Here is a 13,306-nt window from a genome sequence, read left to right on the forward strand (position 1 = left end):
AGCTTTCTTCATGTGCACCGTAGCTACGTGTGTGGTTCTAAATGAAAGCTGAGGATGGAGATCACCTGAAGAACTTACTGTGTGACTTGTCTCCCTGGACACCCACACTTGGACACACTGCAGCAGAGGACAGGTTGCTTCTCAGCTCTTGTAATGCAAATCTGCAGTGCCCCTGACACAAGATGCTGTTACTAGATATATACTGCAGCAAGCTTGATCTGTCTGCTACCAGAAATAGGTATTAATGGCTATAAGTGGCCATTAATCTAGGTGTAATGGCTCTCACAGGGACTTGCCAAATCAGACATTGTGGTTGGCAATTCCCAGGAACTTCTTGGTGGGGCAGCCAGCCTGGGCCAAGCTGCCTGGATTCTGCTTGGGAAATGCCAGTACAAATGCCCCTGGGGGGAGAAAGGGAGAAACAAAAAAAGAAGGTTGTGGGGGAGAAAAATGCTTATGATACTGTAGGCAAGCAAAAACTGAAGGATTTCTTCTTTGACAACAAAACTCAGAAAGCATGAGCTTTCCAGACACCCTTTCTGTTTGGTCCAGCTCTGATGGAAACAGAGCAAGAACATACCCGAAAACAGATGTTAAGGGAGAAACGACTGGACAATTGCCTTCTTCTGGTCACAAGTGTTGTTGGCTGTTGAGTGCACCTTCCCTTCCTGTGAAGGCCTTTGAGTCAGAGCATTTACTCTGGGACATTGGAATAGCCTTGATTAAACTGAGGTTTGAGCAGTGTGCATTTAAGGAGAGACCATGAAGTGTCCTCCTTTTTCTGTGTTACGTATCCTGCGGTGGCTGTGGTCAGAAGGTGGGCACTTTGTGTGCTGCTGTCAGAAGACCCTTGTTTGCTGTGTGGAAAGGACACGCATTTGGCAAGTGGAAGAACGAGCACAGGGGAGATCGTGATGTGTAGCTTTGGTGGAATCTACTGGATGTTTTGTTTTGCTGGCGGCAACAGAGGTGGCTGTGGAGTCTGTTAATGTCGTGCTTTGGTTTTATCCTAGCATTTGCTGAACGGCGTGAGAGGAGCTTCAGCAGGTCCTGGAGTGACCCGACTCCCATCAAAGCTGATTCCTTCCATGACTCTCGAGAAAGTGAGTTCTGAGTCCTTTGAGCTTCCTCCTGTGGCCAAACCCTCCAGCTGAGGTGTTGACTGGAATCCCACTGGAGTAATTTCTCTGTGCCCTTTTGTCCCATCTGTGATCTTTTTAGTTTTGTGAGATCTGAGCAAATAACACTGCAGGTATATGCACATGTTTATCTGTGTGTATCTATATGTAGAGTGCAAGCACATCTAACCTCATGCTATTGTGCAGTGGCCAAAGGATACCCAGTGGTACAGCTCTTATGGTGCTCTATTCCCATCATTCCTTATTTGCTTGGGACCAAACACCCTACCTGGAAGCACGCCCGTCCAAGGCTATATTCACGACAGTGGGGCTAACCTGCCCAGCTGCCTGTGCAAGAGCCTCTTCTGAGCTCTTTCCTAGGCTAGAATGACTCAGAGCACAGCTATAGTGCTCTGTGAGGAGTAACTTTGATTTCCTGGCTGTGCTGACTGCACAGGTGATATAGCTTGGGGCAATCCGATCTTCCTTTGGGCTGCCAGGAGTTCCTCTGGGAATCCCCAGTAATGCTGCAGTGTTTTGCTTGTGGGGACAGAGATGCTGTTCTGCTAATTTACAGGAGGAAATGCCAGCATCTTCCTACTGTCTTTTTTTTTTTCTAAAGGGAATGGCTGTTTTACACAGTATTCATTCGAAATCCAGGCAAGGGACTTCATGGTAATGAGTTTGTCCATGCTGAAATGGGTTGTATTCATTATATAAATTTCACTCATGAAATCAACTAATGAATTCAATTTCAGGTAAGCATGAGGTCCAGCCCTTCTAGCTAGAGAAGGCACTGTAGCAGGTTGCAGGGGGAGATGTATGAAAGGCCAGGTTCAAAACATGACCCGATTGTTCCTGTGCAGTTTGACTCCTCCCTGCTCCCTCAGCTAACTCAGAGGCGAATGGAAAAGACATGGTTCAGACAGAAATGTTCAGTGCTCCAGGCACTGCCACTGGTACTTGGACATCCCAAAAGGCACAAGTAGAAGCATCTCGGTTCTCTTTCCTCAGGCTTCAGGGACCACCTCTATTTTTAACCTTTAACGGTCAATTATATTCCTTCCAGATATTTTTTTTTCCCCAGGAGGCATTGAAGGCCAACAGGTAAGGTGAATTTGGAGAACAAATTCAAGTATATTGTTGAAATACTACTGTGTTTACTACTGTGTTTGCTATGGCTGTCCTCACACTCCGGGATTCTCTGCCAGGATTGGTTTGACTAAAAAGGCGGAGTTTCTGTATAAGCACTCAAAAGATGTAGTCCAGTAATTAATACAAGGAGACCAGCTTTGAAGTCTCCGGACTTCTGCTCATCAGCTTGGCAATGTTAAAGTGCAGAGAGTCTGTCCGCATCCCATCTCCTCTTCCATTTCTGAAATGACAGGGAATGTTGTGAAATAGCATTTGAAAGCTAAACTTGGTGACCGTGAGAGTGGTGAAATGTTCCGTGGTATGTGGTATCAGGCTTTGTGTGTGCACTCTTTGTTTCTTAAGAGTGTTTGTCTGTTTAGAGACGCCAGCCCCAAAGTGTGGTGTCTGTCGCTCTGCTGGAGGAAAGGAGGGCACAGGTCTCATGGCTTGTGCTACTTCTTGTGAGGCAGCTGCTAGATAGGATCGAGTGTGGAAGGCAAGCTGATCTGCCCTTGTAACGCACCCGTGTTCTGACAGGCCATGACCTTCAGGATTCCTGCGGCACTTTGGATGGTGACTTTGACTTGAACTGGGAAGCAGAAAAGGAGCTTGAAGCCATGGCATGCGATGGAGAAGACTTTATTCCACCAAAAATAATGGTGAGGGTTTCCGAGCCAGCTATCTTTATCTGCTTATGCCCTTTCTGCCTTTTAACAGCTGTTAAATTCAGTATCTTCATGTGAATGTGAGGAGTGGCCATCCCCGGACTCTGCACATTGTGCCTCTTTGGGAGCTTTACATTATCTCCCATGTGGCTGAAGCAGCGGTGTGCTGCCTGCCAGGAGGGAGAGCTTTGAAAGCAGCTGAAGCTGGAGCCCAGGCTGTGCTTCCAGGCCCACCAGTGCCTGCTCCACTCTCACAGCGGTGAAGAGAGGTGCCTGAAATCACAGCACAGCCGGATCAGCTGTGTTTCAATGGCTTGTGCTGAGACAGGCCTATCTGCTGAGACTGTTATAGAGCTGGCTGAATGCTTCAGCCAGAGTTGCCAGGCAACTTGCATCTGCCTGACATCCTACGGCTGTGCACATACCTGTGCCTGATGCCATTTTATCCCTTGGCAACTGCTGAGCTCAGCCCTGGCTCGTGTCAGTTCAGGCGTGCAGCCATCCCACCACTGGCTGTGTGTGCGAATTCAAAGGCACAGACCCTCACACAGGGTGATCTTTACATACAGCCATTTGTGGGGAGGCGCAAGCTGCTGCATCCTTTGTGCACACTTGTGTCCTCTTTACAAACTGTTACCTCAGACTCAGTCCTGCTCATCGGGCAGAGCTGTGCGCTCAGTTGCTGGGCGTTGGGGAGGCTGTGATGCCTGAGGTGCTCCGTAGAGGCCCACAGGCTGGGAGGACCTTCCCCAGCAGTGCAGGTAGGCTGGATGAGCTGCTGGTTTGGGTAACACCTGGGAGCAACTGAGCAGGATGCTATTAGCAAGGCCTTTGTGCTTCTGAACAGACTTGATTGGCTTCTCCTTATCCTCTTGCACTTCTTTTTTCCCCTTACAGCTCATTTCTTCCAAGGTGCCCAAAGCTGAGTATGTCCCAACAATTATCCGCAGGGACGATCCCTCTATCATCCCCATTCTCTATGTAAGTATATCGCTTCTGCTGTGTCCAGGAGTGCAGAAGCTGGCTCCACACAGATTTTTTTTTTTCTTTTGTTATTGCTTTTGTCCTTATACCTAATTCCTGTTACAGTGATTTGGAAATGCTGCTGGACCCAGATTTGGGGTCTTGCACGGTTCTTTGAGGGCTGAGGTGTAGATGGAAGAGCAAGGTGGAGTGAAAGTTGCGTGTGCGGGTTGTCAGACTGTGTAGGCACAGCCAGGTAGTGTGGGAAGGTGAACAAAGGAAGATAAGGCAGGCCTGAGCATATCAGTAAAGCTGTGTGTTGCAAGGTTTGGGGCTCCTCCTCATGCTCATACTTAGGCAGTGCGAGACCTCAGAGCTCTGCAGTGGACCATCCCACTATGTGCAGTGGTGCATCCCCAGCAGTCATTAATTTAACCTTGATTTTCACTAGGAGTCTTGCCTAAGCAGGTGTCTGCAATACCACCAGGGAATCATGGGTCTCTTTTTCCTAATCACTTCATATTCACTTAAATTGAAAGGGGAGGGTTGGACTGACAGCCCAGAAAATTTGGTCTCCACGTGCAGCAGACAGTGCTGCTGGAGCTTTGTTACTTCTCTCTGAGAGCTGTACAGTTGTCCTGCTGACCCTGCCAGAGGCAGGTGTGTTTGGGGTGTGGCTATTTGTTAGCCAGCTTGAACATCTGTAAAGCCATCATTTGGCCACAAAACATGGGCCAAGAGGAAAATACACGATAACATTGACTGCATCTGACGGCACGTGCTTTGGACTTGTCTGTGGGTTTCATCTCCAAGTCTTTAGATGGAATTGGTCTTCATGGACCACTCAGAATTCAGTTTCTTTGAGATGTGTTTTAGGGTGGTAATTCCTGTGATATTGACTAGAAGCCATCAGCTGTTCTGATCACACTTTACAGCATGTTTGTCTGGGAATATGACTGTATGCAATATTAGAGATATGTCAGGGGAGCTGATGTAGTGACCTTGATGTCTACCCTCTCTTTGTTTCCAGGACCATGAACACGCCACCTTTGATGACATCTTAGGTATGTTGAGTGTTATTTCTTTTTCTTTACTTCTACCTGCTGCAAATACAATTATCAGTGCATTAAAGTCACTGCCTCATGCCTTACCTGCCACGTGCCATAGTGTTTTTATCACTCCAGTGATACCTGATGCTCAGTCAACTACTATTGGATGTGCTGCAGTAATAAAACTTCACTTCTGTAGGTGATTTTTTTATGCCAGAGTCACAGATTATGAAAGGGAAGTTTGAAGCACAGGGCAGCAAAGATACTGGTTTGTGATACTTAGGGGAGTGGAAGTATTGATGGGGTCAGGACAGTAAGGTCTGGTACAGTGCTGTGGTCACAGCAGAGCAGTGTCTGGTGCTGCACCATACCTTGCCTGTCCTGTGAGGAGCCACATTCTCCTGCTTTCCATGGCATGAAAGCAAAGGGTTTGCTTTGATGTCAGTGGGAATGGACGTGCTGAGCACCTCTCACAGCTTGGCCTCCTGCCTGCAAGACTAAACTCTGGTGAGAAGAAAAAGGATTCTGAGAGATTGATTTTTAACTTCCTCCGTTGTTTATCTTTTCCAACATGTTTTGTTTTGTTTGTTTGTGTTTTGTTTTCAGAGGAAATAGAGAAGAAGCTTAACATCTATCGGAAAGGCTGCAAGATCTGGAAGATGCTGATATTTTGCCAGGTACATAGAAGTTCTTAAACACTTGGGTAGTTTGTTACAAATTCCTCTTTTTCTTTGGGGGAAATTACGTGGAGGAACCAATATTCCAAAGTCAGGTTCTGTTAGAGTAAGCACATGTATACAGCTTTCACATCTCATTTCCCCAGACAGTGAGCAGTCACAAGATGCTGTGACAGCAGCAAATAAAATTTGACTTAGTGTAGCCACCTCCAGAGCTGGACAGCTTCTCGGCTACTTTCAAGGAAACCCAGGCAAACCTGTATTAGCACAGACTTCAAAAGCAGGCTTTTGGAGAGAGAAAGAAGCATTTCTGATATGATGGTTGTAAGTTTTCATACAGCTTCAGTATGACACTGACAGGATGGGTGGTTGTTGATCTGACCGACAGATGGCACAGCTTGGAGCCTCAGTGGAGGGAGAGGGGTCAGGGTACAGACACGGAGCTGTGGCTGGGACAGATTTCGGCCCTGCTCTGTCTGGGCCTTGCTGGGGATTTCCTTCCTGAGGCTCTTATTCCTGGGGTGGTCATCTCTGGACTCCCCCGGCAGCTGTGCAGGGAACCTTGAAATGGGAAGTGAGGAGATAAACTGACTTGAACTTCCTTGTACGTGCCTAATGCTGCAGAGTGGTGTTTGCACCCCACTAAGCTGGAGATTGCAATTCTTAATTTTCCTGGTGTTGTGCTCAATCTTTTTATATCTGCTACTGCCAAATAGCAGTTCTTATACAGTGATATCTTGTCTGCTTATCCCTTCTTGTCTGCCCACCATGGCAAGTCCCCTAACATCCCCAAATGGAAGGGACTTTCTTGTCTTCCCTATTGCTCTCCAGTCACCCACAGTGAAGTTTGTTTTTTTTTTTCTTTTACTGCCTCTTTCTAGAGTGAGGTGGGCATGTAACATTAAAAAAACAGAGAATCCAACCCCCACCATACTCCCTGTATGTGAATATTTTCTGAGTTAGTGCCTACAGTTTCTCCTCTGGAGGTTGTAGCCGCTGTGCCAGCCTGGCGTGTCCGCTCTGCTCTCTTGTGGCACTTCTGGGTATGGCTGTACGGAGTAAGAAACGTGTCCAGGGTCTGTTTCTTTAGGTGGTTGGCATCTGTCTGTCTCTCTCTTGCAGGGAGGTCCCGGCCACTTATACTTATTAAAGAACAAAGTTGCCACCTTCGCCAAAGTGGAGAAGGAGGAAGATATGATCCTGTGAGTGACTGTTATGTTCTAGACTCCCATAACGTTTTTCTGCTCTCTTTCCTCTGTTTGTGGTACGTGGCATAGAAGTAGAGGCAGAGGGAGGTAGGATGATTTAGCCTGGGGAAGAGGAGGACGAGGGTGAATTTAATAGCAGCTTACCCCAACAGCTCTCCCCTTGAGGGAGAGCTGCAAAGATGACAGAGCCAAGCTTGACCCTGGACTGGTGTTAGCCCTGGGACGGGTCAGCAGAAGATTTATGCTCTTATCTGCTGTTTAGTATGTCTCTGGACTAGTGATTAGCAAAAGAGAAAAAAAGAAGTTCCCTGTCTTAACAAAGGCTTTGCTGACCAGAAAGCAGAATGTGCACCTTGTGCTTGGAAGTGGCTGAGGTAGCTTTTCTAAGCAGGCGAGTAGTGGCAGAAATCCAAGTCATTCCCCCACAGCTGTCTCTGATAACTGCCCTTCTAATTGCAGGGGGAAATGGAATTTGTCTCTGCAAAGCCTGCTCAAAGTCCAGCACGTTGCTGAGGCAATTCTACTTCTCCTTGCAGACAGTTAAGCTTTGCCTGTTTTGCTGCCTGCTTCCTTGTGCTGGCTCAAACTTACTTGGCTAACAGTGCTTCGTTGTGGGGGAGAGCATGTATACCAACCTGTTCCTACACAACATGCTGCTGGCATGAGAGTTGAATATTAAAATCCACATCTGTTCAGCACTCTCATGCTCTGGCACAAACACTGTCAATAAAATTCTTAGGCACGTGTTTCCATGCTTCCATACATGCTTCCGAATGCACTGGAAGAATAGCTGGTCTGAAGTTGGTAATTCAGGCACCTTCAGAAAGCTGTGAACATGCAGCTGAAAACTTGGATATTTGGAAGCGAATGTCTCCATCCAACCTGTACATGCCTGGGAGGCAGTCCTGAGAAGAGCTTATACCACAAACAAACATCTGCTCACAGACCCAAAGAGGAACTGTTGGGCTACAGAGCCCACCAATTTGCTATAACCATTGCCCAAGGAAGGGGGTTGTGTTTCATGGCCCTAAGACACAGTATGTCACTACTGTCACTACTGACATACGGTGTCCATGACACTACTCACACAGCATGTCAGCAGTGACAAAATGTAAAGCAGGTCTGATTCTGCTGAGCAGCAGCAAGCACCGGCTAACATTAAACAATCAGAAAAAGAATCTCTCTGGCTGCTTTCTGTTGATATCATGTGCTGGGAATGAACACTAATTACACTCCTGCTTAGAAAGGGCAATTCTTGATAGAAATGGGAGAGGGAAGATGGGAAATGGGAGGGAACTGCCACAGAAAGAATGCCTAGTAAAACTGCCAGTTTAAGAACACTCCTGGTGGACTTTGCTCCCTTGTCTTTACCTTGGAGCTCTTTTGACTCAATGGGCAGCTCCTCCTTCTCTACTGTGTGACTTGAACCTGCTCTGCCTGTGCTTGTTCTTTTCTAAGAGCTAGTGGCTCTTCCTGGGCAGCTTGCCTCAGGCCCTTGTTTGTGCTCCCACATCCGTGTGATTATTGATGCATATGATGAGATACATTTCTAACTGGTCTATTTTGTTTCTTCCAGCTTCTGGAAGAGGTTGAGCCGTCTGATGAGTAAAGTCAATCCTGAACCAAATATCATTCACATCATGGGCTGCTATGTTCTTGGAAACCCCAATGGGGAGAAGGTAAGAGCTTCCTGGGTCACCTCTCTGGGAATGTCTGCTGAGTAGCACCAAGCCCAGGGAGGCCGCAGTCACACTATGCAGTCAAAACCTTCCTTCCTCTGCTGTTAATGGATGAACCACCTGCAGATTGTGCCATCCCCAGAGGGCAGGGGAGGACTGGTTGGTGACATGCAGGAAGGGACAGGAGCCAAAGCCTCTAGGGGGAAACAGTCAGTCAAAGCATTTAGCTTATTTATTGCTGAACTAGATGTTTTAAAAGACATGTAGTGGAACGTTTTCTAGAGGTAGGGAAGAAGGATGAGCAATTCTGGATGCCCTGGAGTTCATCTTTGTTTTCAGCTTCTAACTCTCGATATGTTTTCCTTTCAGCTATTTCAGAATCTGAAAAACTTAATGAATCCTTATAGGGTTGCCTTTGAGTCTCCACTTGAACTATCAGCTCAAGGTAATTTCTTTTCTGTACAAAGAAATGCGTCTTCCTGATCAGCCTACATCTTATAGTGGGCATCTTCATGAAAAAGCAATTTTGAGCTCTGTTAAGCTCTGACGTGATCTTGCTTTTGCTTGCAGTCACCTTTAGTGTAGTTCATTTGCTGAGCCTGGTTTTCCCCTTGCAGTTCTGCCACCAGTTTGTTCCTTGCAGTTCTGCTCACAGTTTAGCTATCGTGTTGTGCCTGAAGCTGCATAGCTTCTGCCCAGGCTACTGGAAGTGGCAAAGTAGCCTGAATTATAGGCTGCTTTCCAGTCTGAATTTAGGAGATTCATCATTTCACTAGGGCATGTGAAGTCCTTGGGAGAGATGTACGTACAAGTAGAACCTTTTCTGTAACCAAGTGTGTGCAGGGGTTTCTTCTCCAGAGGACTCACACCACTGGTGCCAAGCAGGTTGTCTCATCGACAGGTGACTTGGATGGAGCCCATTAAACCTTTCCACATCTCATTCCACTTTATTGTTTTGTTTGTTTGTTTTATTTTTTTTTCTTCTAGTTTAAGATATTTCAAGGGCTATGGCGTTTTGTCCTGTTTTGGTTAATGCAAGTACGGGTGCGGTTTCACAAGTGACACGTAGTTGACTTATTCTGAAGTTGCCCTTGTTAATTTATCTTTGCCATAGTCCTTGGTACTTTCTCTCTGATGAAAACATGCAGCATTCAGCTGCTGCACGTGGATCCTTCCCGTGCTGCTCACAGCTGGCATCAGCACTGACAGGTTATTCATAACTCCCACTTACCACCCATAGGAATGTACAGTAGCTGAGCGTGTTAGTGCTGTGCAGTGTTCTCTGCGTGTCCTGCTGAGGTTTGGTTGCACAGATCCCGCAGCAAACATGATTGTACATGTATACCAAGAAGCAACTTGCAGGGAAATTGCTGGTTTTATACACAACCCAGCAGGCAAGGCTGTGGAGTCTACGCACATGCATTTAAGCAGTTGATCTTCCAGGAGGTTGGGCTGAAGACTACGTCTGAATTTATCCTGTTGATCAATCTGGGACACGCTAATAGTGTAACCTCCTTAATCCTTCTCAAAGTCATCTGAAACTAATCTTAATCAGGCCTCAAAAGCGAAAATCTCTTCCCTGAGCCCTGAGTCCAGGGCTGTATGTCCCTTGAGTTTTCAAATGTAGTCGTTGCCTCCAGCGCCAACCCTGTGCGTGCTGTTCAGCCTGCAAGTGCCTTGTGATGCCCCCTCCCTACAAGCACACCTTCAATCAGTGGTGCCAGTGGTGCAGAAATTGTATTAGAGTGTGCTGTTGAGCTTATTGCTGTGAGAAGAGACAAATCTGCAGGACAAGAGACAGCTTGTTAATGTTAATTCTCACCCTCCTCATCTCCCTGAAAAAAAAAAAAGGAAAAAAAACACAAATTTTTGAATTTTCAATGTGAATTGTGTTAGTGTTTCCCACACGTTTGTACAATGAGTTTAATCTTGATTTGTAATATTGTAAATTCTCTGTGCAATGTTGCCTCGTGCAGGCTGTTGAAGCTGTTGTCTGATATGCTACAGGTCCCCCCTTCTGCAGTCACTGCAGAGGTCAAAGTCTGGAGCTAGACTTTGCGTTCAGCTCCATGGACAGACCTTTCTAGGGGATTATGAAGAGCCTTTCAGGGTTTGAGGATTTCTAAAAAGGCATTTGCTTCTCACGGGCACCTTCACATGCCCTGGGTACACGCTGCATGTCAGTATTCTCCAAATGAGGCATGTAGACAGGTTCTTATGCCCCTACCTGTAGGAGTTTTGGTGTTTGGTGCTGTGGCCTGTCCCGTCTCTCCTGTGCTGCAGGGTGTAACTCCTCTGCTTCATCTCATTTCTCCTAGGTAAGCAAATGATTGAGACTTACTTTGACTTCCGCCTTTACCGCCTCTGGAAGACCCGCCAGCACTCTAAACTTTTGGATTACGATGACATTTTATGAGCTGGAGAAGACTTTGCAAGAAGAAGTTGATCACCAGTGTCCAAGAAGTCATGCTTATTGCAGAGAGACTTTTTTATTGGCACAGGGAGCCCTTCAAAGCCCTACAGGAGGCAGCAGTGCTAAAGGGAGGGAAGAAGGAGCAATCAGAAGTGTATCGGGAGGAAAGTCTCCTGGGTCAAGAGAGACTGGAGGGAAAGGGTTTGACACCTCACTCGCCTCAGGTCAGAGCCGTGGTGTCTCAGGAGGAGCTGTGTGAAATGAGGACAGGATGGAGTTCCTTGCAGAACTGAGCTGTTTTGGGTCAGAATGGGCCAGATTTGATTCCAGGTCCTTTTAAAGACTTTTAAAGCTCAGGTTTTCTTACAAAAAAATAAAATAAATTACCCATGCACTACAATGAGGAAGTGACCAGAGCACAGAGGAGGGAGGGTTTGGTACTGATGGGACCTTCTGTGCTTGGGGATCTCGGAGAGCAAGGACTGCTACACCTACTCCTGCAAGCTTAGATGAAGATGATCCAGTTTCAATGTGAATATATACTGGAATATAGAATTGAAGTCTAACTCTTTTCGTTTTGTTTAATAGAAAATAAGTGCAATTTTTATAGAGAGGGGGGTAAAATCTCTCCCAATATTTAATTAGTTAAAAATAACACACCAGTAACCAATAGATGAGGTATTTTTGGTCTGCTTGAAAATATATTCAAAATGGTAATATATCTTCTGTAGACATATTTAATCACCAGCAAACATGGTTTTAACATAACTTAGCAGACCCTGCATGTCTGCTGCATTGATTAATCTGGTTTGGTTTGTTACTTTCAGAGTAGCTGTGTTGCACTAATTGTATGTGCTCTCACGAATGTATATTTCTCCTCCAGTTAGCCACAACTTCGTTACTTCTATTTTGCTGCTTGCAAAACTATGTGACTTTAGTTTTGCTGAAATATTTTAGGTTAGGAATACAGTGTCTGACTGGGAAACCTCGGTCAGGTTCTCTATGGTATAAAAATGAATTAGAAATTAATAGCCATGGTAATTACTTGTTCATGCCGGTGTTTCGCTACGTGTTGAGAGATGAGTTCTCTTTCTAGTCTGCTGTGTTGAACAGCGAGGTTACTTGACCACCGGAAATCCTCCAAGGAGACTGAGGCATTTGGAAGAAATGCTTCTTGAAGAATACAGCCCGGGTTTGTAGCATGAGTTTGAATCTTCCCTATGTTCACTTGATTGCAAGTTGTTTGTGCATAGATCACCTCTTTTTTCAATGCTATAAAGACCTGTTTGTTGGTCTGAGCTGCTCACATCCCTTCCTGTGTAGGACAAAGTAAACACAGAGCTTTGTCAAAGCAGGTGTGGTTTGAGAACCCAGATTTGTACTTGATATTTGAGGATATATTTTGGAATATATTTACTTCTTGTTTGTTTAGGGTGGGGGTTGATTTCTGTTTTGGGATGGGTTTTGTTTTGTTTTGTTTCATCTGCAACTCTCCTGTTCAGAGGATAAATACTACTTAGTCTGTGTTGGTCACTCTAGCTGTTCTGGGAGATTATACAATTTATTTCTTATATAAGTGAAATGTACTGGGGAATAACAGGGAAGGATTACCTTGTTTTCCTCGTTTCCTGCTATCTAAATTATTACATTGTGAAGTGATGGCAAATACATGTACAAATCTTGTTTTAAATACTTACGAAAAGAATTAGTTGTTCTGACCTGTAGAGTACTCCTTCCCTCTGTGACATGTCTGTGGTTGTAATTTTGGGGAGCAGGTCCCTGGCTAGAACTGCTGAACCCTGTACATTTATAGCAGTTTTATAGCAAAGCTTTTGAAGAAACATTGTACATATGGTAAGTAAGGAGAGGAATAGGTGGAGAGAGAGGCTGGAGCCGTTGGAAGTAACATGTTGAACCAAATAGCTGTGAGTTATTCCTCCCCCTCTGGTTAGGAGCTGTTAGGAGGCTGCCCCGCGCCTGCTGAGCTGGTGTGGCGATGGGGAGGGCTGGTACCTGCACCCCATCCCCGGCTGGACTCATGCTTTCCAGATCTGTAGCGAAGAGAACAGTGAGCAGAGGCCTATGATTTTGGGAAGAAAATGACAGATATTATAAAAAAAAAGAAGCCAATTTTCTGTTATTTAGCATGGTAGCTTCCACCAGCTGTGCTTGTGAGAGGTGGGAGCTGTGGGTACCAGAAAGAAAAGTCATGTGTTGTTTAGAGATGGTAGTGGCAGGATGAAAATGCTGAAGCAAAACTCTCTCCCTTTCTAAAACTCTCTCCCTTTCTGACCCTTTTACCTCCTGTGGTTATGCTCCTAACTGGAGACAAACAAATTGTTCTTCCTCTTTCTTTTCTGAAGTAAAATCCCAATTCAGTGAACTTGGTAGCATGAATGT

General features: G+C 45.8%; 1 protein-coding gene across 11 annotated transcripts in view; it reads left to right on the forward strand.

Annotated features, from left to right (window-relative positions):
- NSMF (NMDA receptor synaptonuclear signaling and neuronal migration factor) overlaps nt 1-13,031 on the forward strand; it is a 44,373-nt gene extending 31,342 nt beyond the window's left edge. For 7 of the 11 annotated variants that reach the window (XM_068657177.1, XM_068657175.1, XM_068657182.1 and 4 more), the window contains 9 exons: nt 1,014-1,103; nt 2,790-2,911; nt 3,815-3,898; nt 4,911-4,944; nt 5,536-5,606; nt 6,729-6,808; nt 8,391-8,493; nt 8,863-8,938; nt 10,812-13,031. In XM_068657177.1, coding sequence (XP_068513278.1) covers nt 1,014-1,103; nt 2,790-2,911; nt 3,815-3,898; nt 4,911-4,944; nt 5,536-5,606; nt 6,729-6,808; nt 8,391-8,493; nt 8,863-8,938; nt 10,812-10,909 — 758 coding nt within the window. In that variant the 3' untranslated portion in view covers nt 10,910-13,031. Of the gene's footprint in view, nt 1-1,013; nt 1,104-2,789; nt 2,912-3,814; nt 3,899-4,910; nt 4,945-5,535; nt 5,607-6,728; nt 6,809-8,390; nt 8,494-8,862; nt 8,939-10,811 lie in introns of those variants that run through there. The other 4 variants (XM_068657183.1, XM_068657178.1, XM_068657181.1 and 1 more) reach the window with 2 other exon arrangements.
- Nucleotides 13,032-13,306: the final 275 nt, after the last annotated feature.

Source organism: Anas acuta, chromosome 20, assembly GCF_963932015.1.
Source record: "Anas acuta chromosome 20, bAnaAcu1.1, whole genome shotgun sequence".
NCBI classification, from domain to species: Eukaryota; Metazoa; Chordata; class Aves; order Anseriformes; family Anatidae; genus Anas; species Anas acuta.